The following is a 15390-nucleotide window of genomic DNA, read 5'->3' as shown; positions in this document are numbered from 1 at the left end:
ACGCTCGCTCATTGAGAGCTCATCAGCTCGAACGCGAGGCTCCAATTGCCCTTTGCGATGAGCAGCCCCTCACTGGCACTTCAGCAATGAATTCCCCGCCGGCATCTCTTAGCACTCGTTAAAGTAAACATATCATTTCGTGTCACCCACTCGTTTGAGTCCGCGCCTTCCCTACATTGCTAATAAAAACCCGCAGCTGCTGCGGCCTCCCGGCAGATCCACAGGGCGGCCGATGCTTAACCTTTTGCCATATTGAAAATTACCAGGCTCTGTCTCAAAGATGCCAGTTTCTGACCCAAGACAGAGCTTCACTTCTCGGCCCTTTGGCAGGGAGCTATTTTCTTTACTAGGCATGTGGTGTGCGGGGGACGGCGCTGGAACATGGGTGACTTGCTCGATACCTCAGTTTCCCCACAGTCCTCCTTTGTAAAGCACGTTGAGATCCACGGCTGACAAGCGCTAGGTGGTGGTGTTTATTAGGTGTATTACGATAGCACCTCCTGGCCCTGGTTGAGAGTGGGGCCCAATCCCGCACAGGTACAGAGTGAGAGATAGCCCCTGCTCCCCAAGGGTGTACAGTCTCAATAGACAAAGCCTGGGAGGGGAAACTGAGGCACACGATGGGGCCTGGATGCATCACTTGCTCAGTGGCAGGAAGAGAACCCAGGTGTCCTGAGTCTCCTCCAGCATCCTACCCACTTCCCTGATCACTTGGTGCTGAGTTCCCACCTCCAAAAAACTGACGAGAGACATGCAGGCGAGGCAATGGGAAACTGAGGCTCAGAGATGAGAAGTGAGTTACCCAAAGTCTGACACCCCCTCCCCGTTATCCTTCCACATGCCTGATATTAACCGGTTTGTCTTTCCCCATTGTCTCACTGATGCGCACAAAACAGACAAAGACATGGCCAAGTATTCTGGTCTTTTCTTCCGTTTATTGTGTCAGTCAATTTTCTGGAAGCGCGGTGAGCTGCAATTCTGAGAAACACCCCCAGGGCATTTCTACAAGCGAGGTACAGGCAGACAGCGTGCGTGAGACAGAGAAACCATGGCCAAGCGCTGAGGACAGCTCTTGGGGAAACACATCCAGAAGAATTCAGCACTAGGAAAAGCAAGTTCAAACATGCTGACCGCAGCCCAGCAGTGCCAAGGTTAATTATCATTGGGGTTAGTTAATTATTAAGGAGGGGAAACTGAGGCACAGAACTGAGATGTGACTTGCCCAAGCAGGCCAGTGGTAGGGACAGGACTAGAACTCAGGGGTCCAGGATCCAGCCCTGAACAACTGGGCCCCACAGCACTATGGCCCAGCTGCGTGCTGGCTTGTGCATCATGGGTATGTAGATCTGAATTCATGAAGGCAGATTCTGATCTCAGCCACTCCGGAGTGACTCCGCTGCCATCCAGGAAGGGGTTCCAGATTTACACTCGCCTGTAACTGCAGTTCCATTCTGGCTCCTGCTCCAGTGAAGTCAGCGGAGTATTTACCCCACAGTGTAAATGAGGTCAGGATCTGGCCCCAGGAGCATTGGTGTGAAAGAAGAATTACTCTGGATGTGCACCACAGTGTAAATGAAATCCAGATCTGGCCCCAGGAGCACTGGTGTGAAAGGACAGTTACTCTGGATGTGCACCACAGTGTAAATGAGATCAGGATCTGGCCCCAGGAGCACTGGCGTGAAAGGAGAGTTACTCTGGATGTGCACCACAGTGTAAATGAGATCAGGAGCTGGCCCAGAGGGCACTGATGTGACTCCAGGTTGACCCCAGCATGGAAGACACCTGGGTCTGGCTCCTTCCCTCTCTGCCCCGCTCTACGCTGGGCGTGGGACGGCACGGAGCTCATAGGAGAGGCCCTGGCCACGGAAAGCCCTCCGCAGCGAGGCCAAGTCGATGGCTCCAGGGTCCACGAGCAGCTCCAGGGTGAAGCTCTGCAGCAGGGTGGTTATAAACAGGAAGATCTCTGCCTTGGCCAGCCCTTCCCCGGGACACACGCGCTTCCCTGGAGGGGGGACAAGAGGACAAGCCCGTCAGGTGGGTCTTGTCGGGCCACCCGGGGGCCTGCCTCCAGCACACAGCTGAGAACTGCGGCAGCCCCCGAGAAGGAGCTTTGAACGCCAGGGGCCAGTCACCTCTTTCGGAGACGCTCAATCTCTTTCCAGCTCACCTTTTCTCCAGCCCGCGGCGCCTTCTAGGGGCTCTCCTTGGTCCCCTCTCCAGGGAGCAGCAGCAGTTTTAGAAGCAGCTCCTGCCCCAGCGAGTGCCCAGTTGAAACAGGCAATGGGGGGAGGGGAAACTGAGGCACAGAGTGGGGACGCAACTTGCCTCAGGCCACCTGGCAGAGCAGGGGATAGAACCCAGGTGTCCCTGCCCCAGGGCGCAGCTGAATTCTGTCGTACGCACCCGGAGCAGGACCCAGTAGAATCATAGAAGATCAGGGTTGGAAGGGACCTCAGGAGGTATCTAGTGCCACCCCCTGCTCAAAGCAGGACCAACCCCAACTAAATCATCCCAGCCAGGGCTTTGTCAAGCCAGGCCTTAAAAACCTCTAAGGAAGGAGATTCCACCACCTCCCTAGGGAACCCATTCCAGTGCTTCACCACCCTCCTAGTGAAATAGTGTTTCCTAATATCCAACCTAGACCTCCCCCACTGCAACTTGAGACCATCGCTCCTTGTTCTGTCCTCTGCCACCACTGAGAACAGTCTAGATCCATCCTCTTTGGAACCCCCTTCAGGTAGTTGAAAGCAGCTATCAAATCCCCCCTCATTCTTCTCTTCTGCAGACTAAACAATCCCAGTTCCCTCAGCCTCTCCTCAGAAGTCATGTGCTCCAGCCCCCTGATCATTTTTGTTGCCCTCCGCTGGACTTTCTCCAGTTTTTCCACGTCCTTCTTGTAGTGTGGGGCCCATAACAGGACACAGTTCTCCAGATGAGGCCTCACCAGTGTCGAATAGAGGGGACTGATCATATCCCTCGATCTGCTGGCAATGCTCCTACTTACATAGCCCAAAATGCCGTTAGCCTTCTTGACAACAAGGGCACACTGCTGACTCATATCCAGTTTCTCGTCCACTGTAACCCCCAGGTCCTTTTCTGCAGAACTGCTGCCTAGTCACTCGGTCCCCAGCCTGTAGCGGTGCAGGGGATTCTTCCATCCTAAGTGCAGGACTCTGCACTTGTCCTTGTTGACCCTCATCAGGTTTGTTTTGGCCCAATCCTCCAGTTTGTCTAGGTCCCTCTGTATCCTGTCCCTACCCTCCAGCGTATCTACCACTCCTCCCAGTTTAGTGTCATCTGAAAACTTGCTGAGAGTGCAGTCCACACCATCCTCCAGATCATTAATGAAGATATTGAACAAAACCGGCCCCAGGACCGACCCTTGGGGCTCTCTGCTTGATACCGGCTGCCAGCTAGACATGGAGCTGTTGATCACTACCCATTGAGCCCAGGAGTAATGATCTCACCCTCTGAAATCCCCTGGCTAGTCCCCCCAGTCGTAGGTCAGGCGGGAGGCTGGCAAGGCCTTTGCATTGGTCTTTGTTCTGAACTGAAACAACCCCGAGGCTCTGCAATGTATGTGTGTGTGTGTGCGCGTGTGTGTCACTGCTGCCCCCTGCTGGAGGGGCTGAGCCCTGCTGTGTGTGTGTGTGTGTGTGTGTGTGTGTGTGTGTGTGTGTGTGACTCCTGCCCCCTGCTGGAGGGGCTGAGCCCTGCTCTCTGTGTGTGTGTCCCTGTCACCCCCTGCTGGAGGGGCTGAGCCCTGCTGTGTGTGTGTGTGCATGTGAGAGAGACGGGAGACGAACCCGTGTCCACGTTACCTGCAGAGAAGGGCATGGCCGTGTCTCTCTTCCTGAATGCTCCATTCTCATCTAAGAAATGACCTGGGTTAAAATCCTCTGGGGTCTCCCAGCTGGCTGGGTCGAAGTGCACCGAGGCTAGGAGAGGGATGATGGTCGTACCCTGGGGAGGGTGGAGGGAGACAAGACACTGACAGCGCAAGGTTTTAGGCATTTTACGGCAATAGGACTGGAAAGAAAATAACAGCCCTGCGGGGTTGCTATGTCTCTTTCCCAAAGAGGGAAACTGAGGCACGGGCAGTTACGGGATGGGCCCTAGGTCACACACTGGACAGCAGAGGGGGGAGGAGACTCCAGGATGTCCTGCTTCTATGCTGGCCAAGTAACATTTCATGGCCAAGCTGGGTAGGGGATCGCTTCTCCCACCACTGAAAGGCAGAAACCTCTGGGGTGGAACGGGGCAGCTGCTCGCCCAGGTGTCCCTTGCTTGGTGCTGAGATGCAGCCACCTCTGGGGTGGGACAGGGCAGCTGCTCGCCCAGGTGTGCCTTGCTTGGTGCTGAGATGTAGCCACCTCTGGAGTGGGACGCAGCCACAGTTTAGTGGCCCAGCAGCTTGGGGACGTGAAAGCTATAAGGGGGAAGGGTGGCATTTCCTCAGCTCGACCTGGGCCAGTGAACTGGCTGTGTGTGGGGGGGGTCTCACCTGCGGGATGAGGTACCCCCTGAAGGGGGTGGGGCGGGTGGTGGCGTGCGGCAGGCTCATGGGCACCAGGTCGACGTAGCGCTGGAGTTCATGCAGCACGGCGTTGGTGTAGGGCAGCCGTAGCCGGTCCTCCAGGGCGGGAGGCCGGGCCCTGCCAACCTCCCTGTCCAGCTCCCCATGTACCCGCGCTGCAAGGAGACACGAGTGGCCCTGGCATGTCAGGGAAGGGAGGACTCCCCCCATGTGTGTCCCCCCCCACTTCCATCCTCCCCTTCTCACCCATCCCCATCAATGTCTCTCCCCACCCCCAAGGGCCAGCCCCGCCTTCTAGACAGCAACACGTTTCCCAGGATCCTTTGCATCACTTTTCCTGCCCTCCCCAGGGTTGGTTGGCCTCCCCATGATGGCCTTGCACCCCCTCCCCTATGCCTCCGTCTCGCTCCTTGAACCCTGTTCTAGTCTCCCCCACCCTGCCCTTGGGACTGGGATGGGGGTAGGGGCTGTAAATTGCCCTTGTTCTCCCCTATGTCCAGAGCCCATTGTAATGCAGAGCAACCTCACGGCTGCTCTAATTCATAGGCCGCCCCCATGGGCCCTGGGGGAGCAGAGAATTGCCACAGTGCAGGGCGTGCTGATCTGCCCCCTATGGGCCCTGACTGGGAGCAGGGCCCTTGCATCTGCTTCACCCTGGCTGGGGTGGCCCCTCTATGTGAGGGAAGGAACGCTGGGATCCTCGGGGGGGTGGTCCCCCTCCTTTTGAGACCCTTTTATTGCTGCCAGGAGCCCCCGCCTGCCTGAGGATGGAGCCGTCTGTCTGCTGCCAGCTGGGGTCCCCCCGGCAGGGAGCGTTGGGGATTATCAGCACCCTGGGGATTGGTTGGGGGAAGGAGCCGCTCGCACCCACCTTGCATGTCCGGGAACTTGCCGAGCACCAGCAAGGCAAACTGGATGGTGTTGCTGGTGGTCTCCACGCCGGCGATGAACAGGCTGTTGACCAGCGCCGTCAGGTTCTCATCCTCAAACTCCGTCTGCTCCTTCCCTCGCTCCTAGCACAGGGCCGGGGGGGGGGGGGGACCCCAGTGAGGCACAATCCCACCCTGCCACCGCAATCCGGGGCAAGGGGCTCCCCTGGCAGCCACCGCTGCCCGGCTCCCGGCCCTGGGGAGAAGGAGGGATGGTCGGCCTGGCTCCAGGAAGCTGGGAGGAACTGGCATCGGGGCAGGAATCTGAGCTGCAGGAGAGAGAGCCTGAACCCACATAGCGGTAACAGGGTGCCAAGTGTAGAGTCAGTGGCTGGCTAGATAGGTAGAGGGGTGTGTCTGGGGATGGGTGGGGGGATTGGTGGATAGAGGGGTGTCTGGGGATGCAGGGGTGGGTTGATTTAGCGGTTTCCATGGGTTGAAGGGATGGGTGCAGGAGTAGGGAGTGTCTGGGTTGAGGGGTGTCCATGGGGATGGATTGGGGGATGGGGGGAGGGGATGGAAGGAAGGGGGGATGATTAAAAGGAAGGGGGAGTGGGGGGATGGGTGTGGCTGTGTGGATTGAGGGGTGTCCATGGGGATGGATGGGGGGATGGGGGGAGGGGATGGAAGGAAGGGGGGATGATTAAAAGGAAGGGGGAGTGGTGGGATGGGTGGGGCTGTGTGGATTGAGGGGTGTCCATGGGGATGGATGGGGGGATGGGTGGGATGTGAGGGTTGAGCAGTGTCTATGGGGATGGGCAGGGGGATGGGTGGGTTGAGGGGTGTCCATGGGGATGGGTGGGAGGGCAGAGGCATGTGTAGGGAGGGGGCGCAGAGGTATCTATGAGGATCTAGCTACAGGATCCCATCAAACCCTGCCCCCCCATCAATGGGACTGAATTCCAGCCGTGGTCCCCTCCGTCGTCATCTCCTCCTGCACCCCGGGATGCCCCTCACCTTGGCCTGCTGCAGGAGGAAGCAGTCGATGAGGTCGTGGGGGGCACTGGGGTCCAGGTTGTGCCGGTGGGACACCACCTGGGCCTGGATGAAGGCTTTGAGGCGCTCCTGTTCCCTGAAGATCCGCTGGTGCTGGCCGGGCAGGAAGTGCATGATACCCGGGAAGGTATTGTACAGCTGAGGAGGGGGAGCAGAGAGATGGGATGGAGGGGGGATAACTGTTTAATAGCAGGCAGGGAGAAGGGAGGCTAAAGTGCTGGGCTGGAATTCAGCAGCCCTGGGTTCTCATCCCACTACTGCCACTCATCTGCTGGGCATCCCGGTGCTCAGGCACCGCCTCTAGCTGCCTCAGTTTCCCCTCGGAGGCAGCTGAGCAAAGCTGGCTGGGAAACGGCTTTCCCGTCTGCTGAGCAGCAGGAAAAATGTCCTGCCCTCAATTGGGACATCTCGCAAATCCTCACAAACCCAAAGCGGAGGGGCAAGAGAAATTCCGGCACGGGGCTGTGGAAAGGTACATTTTGGCGCCCGCCTCGTCTGCGTTTGCTTTTGCGAAAAATTAACAGAGATTTGGGAGCGAAAAGTCATTTGGACGCAAAACCCTGGAACTTTTTCCTTTCAAAAACCAATCTCGCCGGAGGGGGCAAGTTTTTTGGAAGTGGGGAATTCACCAAAACGGGCCCTTTTCCCGCACCGGGGAATTGGAGATTTCCAAGGGGAAACTGGTTTGTCGAAGAATTCCCAACCTGCTGAAGGTACATCCTGGCTGCAGGAATGGGCTCACGGCTGTGCCCAGAGAGAGGGGCCTGCAGCCCAGCAAGCGACTGTTTTGGTGGTTTGGGGCTGGGAGCGTCGGGTCCCCCCGGGTACCTGCGCTGGGAGGGAGCGGAAGTAGCACATGTAGGACATGATGAGACGCTGGAGCTCCTGGAATGTCTCGTTGTCACTGTTGAATCGGGTCCCCATCACCATGGAGCAGATGACGTTGGCGGTGGCCCGGGTGAGGTCAGGCACTGGGTCGAACGCGCGCCCTGTAACACGTGGGGCGGAGGGGGAAGCAGACAGCAGGGAACAAGCCCCACATGGGGAAACCAAAGAGTGCCCAGGAATCCTGGCTCCCAGCCCCCCAACCACTAGAGCCAACTCTCCAGAGCTGGGAGGGAACCCAGGAGTCCTGGCTCTGCCCCGCCCAGAGCTGGGATAGAACCCAGGAGTCTGGAATGCGAGCTCAGCCAGTTCTAGCCACTGGACCCCACTCCCTTCCCGCAGCTGGGGACAGAACCCAGGAGTCCTGGCTCCGAGCCCCTCCTGCTCTAACCACTAGACACCACTCCCCTCCTGCAGCTGGAGTCCTGACAGCTCCTGCTCTAACCACTCTCAGACACTTCCCTTCCAGAGCCAGGACTCGCCGTCGGGTGTCCCAGGCTCACTGTCGGGGGATGCTGCCCGGTGCCTGTGTCGGGCACCCCACTGCTCACCTTGTTTCTCAGCCACAGCTTGGGTGAGGTGCTGCGCCTCCTCCTGCACTCGCTGCTCCAGCAGCCTCTTGCCCATGCCCAAGTCCCGGAGGGTGGTGAGGGTGAACCGACGCAGCTGCCTCCAGCGCTCGCCGTTGGTGTTAACTAATCCTGCCACAGCACCGTGGGGACGTCATCTAATGTCGTTAACAGAGGCCCTGGCTCCTCTCCCAGAGCTGGGAATAGAACCCAGGAGTCCTGGCTCCCAGACACTGCCCCCTCGCTCTAACCACTAGACCCCAGTCCCCTCCCAGAGCTGGGGTAGAACCCAGGAGTCCTGCTCCACACCCCAGTCTCCTCTACTGTCATCACTAGACCCCACTCCCCTCCCAAAGCTGGGGATAGAACCCAGGAGTCCTGGCTTCCATCCCCCTGTCTCCCCTCCCAGCTCTAACCATTAGACCCCCAACCACCACATTAGGTTAGCATGGGTTACACAAACAGCCACTCCCTGGGGTTAGTTGGGAAATGTGTCCCCCCCCCTGGCCATGAAAATTTTGGACAGAAAGGGAAAACAAAAGAGGGAAAAAAAGCCACCATTTTCCTGTACACTTATTTGAAGTTTTTCATCACCTCTTGTCCCCCACAAAAAGGCCAAAGAAGGTGGTGATAATCTCCAGTGGCAGGCAGTGCCACAGGTTGACAAAGCCACTGAGGCAGTGGAGCCGGTGTGATGCCACCAGGCAGGGAGCAGGGCTTTGCAGAGAGACCCTCCCTGGCCCGCACTCACCATACCCCTGGTTCAGCTGCTGCTCCAAGGGGACGGGCGCCCGGCCGCTGAATTCCTCGCTGTGTTCCACCAAGGCGTCGTGCACCACCTCGTACCCGCACAGCACCACCGTGGGCCTCGGGCCCAGCCAGACAGTGAAGATGGGGCCGTACTTCTGGCAGAGCTGGGGGTGGGAATCGCAGCGGGAGGGGGAGTGGTAAGACAGCAAAATGGGGTTTGGGAGGGAATTAATTAGGAACCAAGGGGATGTCACTGTTTTTACCTATGGTGGCTTTACCCTCAGTTTCCACTCAGGGCAGAAATGGGGGAAAGCAACATTAAGCCTCTGTGTGCTGCTTGTACCCTGCCTGGCCCCCAGTGTAATTTAGAGCAGCCTCAGGGCTCCTGTAACTCATGATCTGCCTCCTACGGGCCCTTGGGGGGCAGAGAACAGCCACAGCTCAGTGCGCTCTGGCCATTCCCGTATCTGCCCCCTATGGGCCCTGGGGGGGCAGAGAATAGTCACAGCTCAGTGCTCTCTGGCCACGCCCCCCAATCCGCCCCCTGGGGGGCAGAGAATAGCTGCATAGTGCTTCAGCCACACACCCCGATTCACCCCCCTATGGGCCCTGGGGCTGCCAATTTTGGTTGGCTGTATTCCTGGAGGTCTCATCACGTGGCCTAATTAAGTTTTAATTCCTGCAGACGCCAGGACAATCCTGGAGCGTTGGCAATTTTAGGCTGGCTAAATCGAGGAGGTGCTGGGGGCCGGGGAGCTAGATCGAGGTGCGGGGGGTGGGGATGGACAGAGGGGTGTGCAGGGCAATGGGTAGCTCCATTGAACCTGCAGAGAGAAAGCAGGACGCCTGCCAGACGGATGGACCCGCAGTGGGAGCCGCCTTTGGCCCTGGCGCCTGGGCCCAGCCCCCTTCCTTACCCGGCGGTAGGATTGATAGAGTGGGAGGACGTTCTGAGTCAGGTTCCCCAGCACGGGCAGGGGTGCTGGCCCCGGGGGGAGACGCCCGGGGCCCTGGCCCGCTGAGGCTCGGAAGAGGAGGAGGAAGAGGAGGAGAAGAAGGCAGCCCGTGATCAACACGGCACCAGGCTCCATCCTCCTCGGCTGAGATCAGCGCTGCCTGCACGTCCCGGCTGCCTCGGAAGGTGTCTGGCAGTGCCCCGCGGCTAATGGCCCTCGGGCCTTATAGCCGGCCATAGGCTGCCCCCCAGTCACTGATTAACTCGCTGGGTGGGCCCCTGGCACGGCAGTTGTACATTGACCCTGGCAGCCGGGGCTGCCCCTCCGCAGTCATCAATGGACTGTAGCCTCTCCCCCCTCCCCCCGGCAGCCTCCCCCCACCCATTCCTGCAGCAACTCCCCGCAAATGAACCTAACTCCCTCTGTCCCCAGCAACCCCCACCATGGCAGGGTCGGTCCCTGTGCCCTCGGCCCCACAGCAAGGGGCCGGGATCAATACACGTAGGGGTTTATCCGAGCGGTCATGCACCAGGGGCCCCAATCTGCCTGGGAGCTGCTCCAGTGTCCCGCTGCCTGTGGAGGGGGGGTAGATTTGGCAAGGTCCCTCGCTGACCTTTGGGCTCTCCGCTTTCTCCACCCCCTGGGGGCACCCTGGGATGAACAGCTCCATAGCAGCATGGCAGGGCTGCCCCGTCCCCCCCCGTCCCCGGCATGCTGTCATCGCCCTAAAGAGGAGAAATCTCTCCCCAGGTAGGTCGGTGCGGACTGTCATCCCAGCCTCAGTGGTGTGGCCTAGTGGCTGGAGCATTACAGTGGGTCTCAGGAGGCCCAGCTTCTCCAGCTCTGGCACTGGCAGTGTCTGCTGGGACAAGCCAACCCCCCCTTCGTGCCTCAGTTTCCCCATCTGCGCAATAGGGACAATGCCGCTGTGCTCCTCAGCAAAGCGTGTTGTGAGCGCTGGGGGAGAACATCTGGGGATTGTTACTAACCGGGGATCGAGGGATGAGGCTTGCAGAGGGCTCTGGACTTGCCAGGTGCCTTGAGGGGACTTGGCCAGCGGAGTAGGGGCCAGGACACCCTGCAAAACCACAGCTCTGCCCTGTGAGCGCAAGCAGCCGCCGAGGCCCTGGGGCAGGATTTGGAACTGGATCCTGGTTCTGCCCAGGAACCTGGCCAGGGGGCTGACTGAGGCCTGGAGCGTTTGTGTGCCAGGCACCCTAACAGGTGCCAGTCGGTCTCCAAGCTGGTTGCCCCCCAGCGGCTGGCCATGGGCCTAGCGAGAGAACAAGCAGCCCCCCATCAGTGCTCCCCCACCCCCATCCCTGTGCTGGTGCTGGAGGGGTCGGGGGGGTTGCAGCTCCCCCTTCTGATCCCCTCCAGGTAGTGTACTGGGCTGGGGGAAGTGGGGCCTGGGCACACCTTGCCTGCCAGCCCCAGGGTCCCTCCCCCTTTCCCTCTGGCTTCAGGGATGCAGGTGGGATTGACCCCTCCCCACATCTCCAGTGGCGAGGACCGCAATTAGCGTCAGACCTGCAGCTGGGGGCTGCTGGAGGGGTGATAAGCCGGGTGTTAGAGGAATGTGTGGAGGCGAAAGGAGGCGGCTGCATCTCAGCACCTTGCATCCGTCGAAGTGGGTATTCACCCACAAAAGCTCATGCTCCAAAACGTCTGTTAGTCTATAAGGTGCCACAGGACTCTTTGCAGCACCAGATGAGTGATTCCTGTACAACCAGCCCTTGCGCCCCCACCCCAGAGGCGGCTGCATCTCAGCACCAAGCGAGTGATCCCTGTATAAACAGCCCCCGTGCCCCACCCCAGAGGCAGCTGCATCTCAGCACCAGGCAAGGGATCCCTGTATAACCAGCCCCTGGGCCCCACCCCAGAAGCAGCTGCATCTCAGCACTGGGGGAGGGATCCCTGTATAACCAGCCCCCAGGCCCTACCCCAGAGGCAGCTGCATCTCAGCACTGGGGGAGGGATCCCTGTATAACCAGCCCCGTGCCCCACCCCGGAGGCAGCTGCATCTCAGCAGTTGCTCTACATAGCGACAGCCTGGCGCCCTGACCTCCTTTGAGCAGCGAGCGATTATTTCTTCCCCACGCCTAAGCGAACCCACAAGCTGCCCCCTCCCACCCGAAGACTCACGGCTTGCTTCCCAGCCCCCCCGCCAGCCCCATTGCAGCTCCCAAGCGAAGCTGTCTGATTTTCCAACACAACAAATGCAGCTGTGGGTCCTCCTCCCACTCATCTGTCCCCCCACCCTCTGCGGAGATGGGGTACACGAGTGAGGGGGGGCAGGGGACACCCTGACATCAGCACCCCTCCTCCCCCTGCCCCCGTACAGCGAACGGGAAGCTCCCAGGAACAGCTGGCCAGGGGCGGCTCCCAGGCAGAGGGCTGCAGGGAGAGGGGCACCCCTGCTCCGGAGGTGCCCCTATGTAAGGCCAGCCCTGGTTGCAGAGCTGGGGCTCGGAGCTGAGTTTCTGCAGCCGGCGCGCATTGCTGCTGGCTGGCAGGGGCAGCAAAGACCAAGCCGATGCCAGAGGCCTGAGCTGTGGGCTTCGTCCGGGCTGCTGGGCTGGCCCGTTTCACCCTGAGCAAACGCCAGAGAGCCTAGGGCCCGGCACTGTGGCCCATGTGTGTCATTAATGATGTGTGGGCCAGGGCCGGCCGGAGGGGCCGGGGGGATGTTAGCGAGAGGAGGAGGGCTGGGGATTTACGGGATCTGAGACAGGTCAGTGAAAACTGGAACAACTCTGTGGGCTTTAAAGGGGCCAGGCCGGGTTCTGATCTCAGCCCCCCCTCCAAGGGGTCAATCCGGAGTCACCCCCTGACTGCAATGGGGCCAAGCTGGGTTCTGATCTCAGCCCCCAGGGGTCAATCCAGAGTCACCCCCTGACTGCAATGGGGCCAAGCTGGGTTCTGATCTCAGCCCCCCCAGGGGTCAATCCAGAGTCACCCCCTGACTGCAATGGGGCCAAGCCGGGTTCTGGTCTCAGCCCCCAGGGGTCAATCCAGAGTCACCCCCTGACTGCAATGGGGCCAGGCCTGGTTCTGATCTCAGCCCCCTGGAGTCAATCCGGAGTCACCCCCTGACTGCAATGGGGCCAGGTCGGGTTCAGGGGAGAAAGGCCCAGACTCTCAAGGATAACTGGGCTCCTCATGTCTGTTGAAATAAAGGGGAGTCCTGGGTTCTATCCCCAGCTCTGGGAGGGGAGTGGGGTCTAGTGGTTAGAGAAGGGGGGCGTTGCTGGGAGCCAGGACACCTGGGTTCTCTTCGCTGCTTGTTCAGGGCCCTTGCGTGACTCAGGTCACCTGCCTTGCGGCTCCCGCTCTTGGCTATTTGAGGCCAAACTGACAGGTGGCGAATTTCCCTCCTTGCCTTTGCTATGGGGAGAGCCAGGAGACTCCCCGAGGATTGAGTCCCTGCATCTCCCCTGCCGCAGGGCGCGCGTAGCTTTTGGCTGGAAGAACTGGCCCAGTGACAGCTTAATTGTACATTACAGCACAGAGGCAGGGGGAAATTAGTGCTTCAGGAGAAGGAAAATCCTCTGTGATGCTGGGCTTCTCCTTGGGATTTCACCTCCCCCCTGGCAGGGCTCCCCACTGACTGATTTCTTAGGATTATAATAATGAGTTTATATTTCACCGCTGCCTTGCAGCCAGAAAGAGTCCCAAGGCGCATGAGACGCCGCATGTAAAAGTAGTTAATGGATGAGATGCAACTGCCTCTGGGGTGGGGGCGTGGTAGCTGTTTATACAGCGGTCTCGCACCCATTGCTGAGATGCAGCTACCTCTGGCTGGGGGCGTGGCAGCTATTTATACAGGGGTCTCACACCCATTGCTGAGATGCAGCTACCTCTGGGGTGGGGGCGCGGCAGCTGTTTATACTGGGATCACTTGCCCAGGGCTCAGTTGCAGCCACCTCTGGGGCATGGTGTGGCAGCTGTTTATGTAGGAATCCCTTGCCCAGGGCTGTGACGTACTGACCTCCAGCCCGCCTGCCTCCCGCTGTAACCACTAGCCACCACTCCCTTTCCAGTGCTGGGGGTAGAACCCAGGCGTTAGTTGGGGTCTGTGCAGCTCCCAGCCCTGGCCTCCCCCCACAGCTCTGCCTGTGCCCCTCATTCCTGACCTGCAGCCCCTGCTAGCCCAGGCCTGGGCTCCCCCCATAACCCACAGCTCCGCTGGTGCCCCGCAAGCCAACCTGCAGCCCCACCTTCCTGTTTGCGCGGTTGTGGTGAACACTCGTGTCCCTTGTTAATGACTCGCACGCCTGGGGGTGCCCCCTAACTGCGAACAAGGTGGGTCCCGTGGTTAGGGCTGGGAACCCAGACGCCTAGGTTCAACTCCTGACTTTCCAATAGACTTCTTTTTGCTCTTCTGCCTCTCCATGCCTCAGTTTCCCCTCCCTCCCCTCTTCCAGCGGGCCCTGCCCAGGGGGCTGGGGTTGCTCCCTCATGCCCAAAAGGCAGGGAACTCTAGCGGGGAGGAAAGCTCCAAGGATTCGAACAAGGAAGGGATCAGAAGGGGGGAAAAAGGGCCTATGAAATGCCAGGCTAACTGAGGAGGGCAAGGAAAGGGTTAATCCCAGCCCCAGGCAGAGAGGGGCCCTCGGGCCCACGACCAGGGCTGGGCCCTATAGTTACTGACAGCCTGGTGCAGCCAGGGGGTGAGGACTTGCTGAGAAGCTGTGATTATTGAGGTCAGGTAGGAAAGGGAGTGGGGGGGATCCTGGAGAGGAGCCGTAACCTGCCTTGGAAAGTAGGCCATGGAAATGCCAGCTTGGCACTTCGGGGGGGCAGGATGGTGGCATCGGGGGCCCTAGGGAATGAGCTACAGGAGCAGGATGGTGCGGGGGGGTGCGGTGGCGGAGCGGAGTCTGGCAACAGGCAGAGGCAGAGACGATTCTGGGCATGAAGGAGGAAGGATCCGTGGCTTCAGCTGGCATCACTGGGCCTGTGCATGACCGCTGTACTGAGACCCGGGCCCCCACTGTGCCAGGCTCTGCACAGACCCCGAGCCAGATCAGGGCCCCGTCGTGCCAGATGCTGCACAGACCCCAACTGAGATCCGGCCCAGGGCATTGGCAGTATTCAGGAGTCCCGACTGTAACCACTGGACCCTCGCCCCTCCCAAAGCTGGGATAGAACCCAGGAGTCCTGGCTCCCTCCCCCCCCTGCACTCTAACCACTACACCCCACTTTCACACTTTCACTTTCATACATACCTGACTCCCTGCTCTAACCACTAGCCCCCATGCCCCTCCCAGACTGAGAGTGGGGCCCCCACTGCTCCCGGCGCTGCACACACACAAAGAGCAGGACGCTGCCCCGTCCCCAGATGGTTCATGCTCTAACCACGCAGCTGGGTTAACGTGTCCGCTGAGGAACCCACAAACTTGTGTCCCAAGTGACCCCGGCCCAGCTTGCTGAGCACAGGTGCTGGCAGCTCTGATCATCTCACAGCAGCAGGTTCCTGACCATCCCAGGCAGAGGCTGCCACAGCTAGACAGGCCCCTGCTGCCCTGTCACGGGCCTTCCCCGGCTCCTAGGGAGGGGACCGAGGGCTGATCTGACGGCATGGAGCCAGAGACAGGGAATGAGTGGGGCAGCTGTGGGACCGATTGACAAGTAGAGCAATGGACAAGGCCTGGGGGAAAAGAAAGAAAGAAAGAAAGAAAAGTTTGCTCAAAAAGAAAGAAGAAGAAAGGAAAGGAAAAGAGAAAAAAGAAAAAAGAAAAAAGAAAAAAGAAAGGAAAATCCAG

At 59.5% G+C, this 15390-nt stretch overlaps 1 protein-coding gene across 1 annotated transcript; it reads right to left on the bottom strand.

Moving 5' to 3' along the window:
* Window positions 1-956: 956 nt before the first annotated feature.
* Window positions 957-9955, bottom strand: LOC127037172 (cytochrome P450 2C23-like). Its single transcript, XM_050928708.1, has 9 exons — window positions 9584-9955; window positions 8668-8830; window positions 7899-8048; window positions 7291-7451; window positions 6424-6600; window positions 5409-5550; window positions 4505-4692; window positions 3822-3963; window positions 957-2002 (listed from the first exon to the last, which is right to left on the bottom strand). The coding sequence occupies exons 1-9, from the start codon at window positions 9755-9757 to the stop codon at window positions 1815-1817; spliced, it is 1485 nt and encodes a 494-aa protein (XP_050784665.1). The 5' UTR covers window positions 9758-9955; the 3' UTR covers window positions 957-1814.
* Window positions 9956-15390: the final 5435 nt, after the last annotated feature.

This window comes from Gopherus flavomarginatus, chromosome 18 (genome assembly GCF_025201925.1).
Source record: "Gopherus flavomarginatus isolate rGopFla2 chromosome 18, rGopFla2.mat.asm, whole genome shotgun sequence".
Classification (NCBI taxonomy): Eukaryota; Metazoa; Chordata; order Testudines; family Testudinidae; genus Gopherus; species Gopherus flavomarginatus.
The sequence above is the reverse complement of the archived record's forward strand: the minus strand, read 5'-3'. Positions and strand labels throughout refer to the sequence as shown.

Coding starts and splice junctions, on each gene's coding strand:
- LOC127037172 (XM_050928708.1), bottom strand. CDS start 9,757: ATGGAGCCTGGTGCCGTGTTGATCACGGGCTGCCTTCTTCTCCTCCTC. Junction 6,601..7,290: donor TCCGCTCCCTCCCAGCGCAG/GTACCCGGGGGG, acceptor CCCCCTCCTCAG/CTGTACAATACCTTCCCGGG. Junction 3,964..4,504: donor GGGGGTACCTCATCCCGCAG/GTGAGACCCCCC, acceptor CACCCTCCCCAG/GGTACGACCATCATCCCTCT.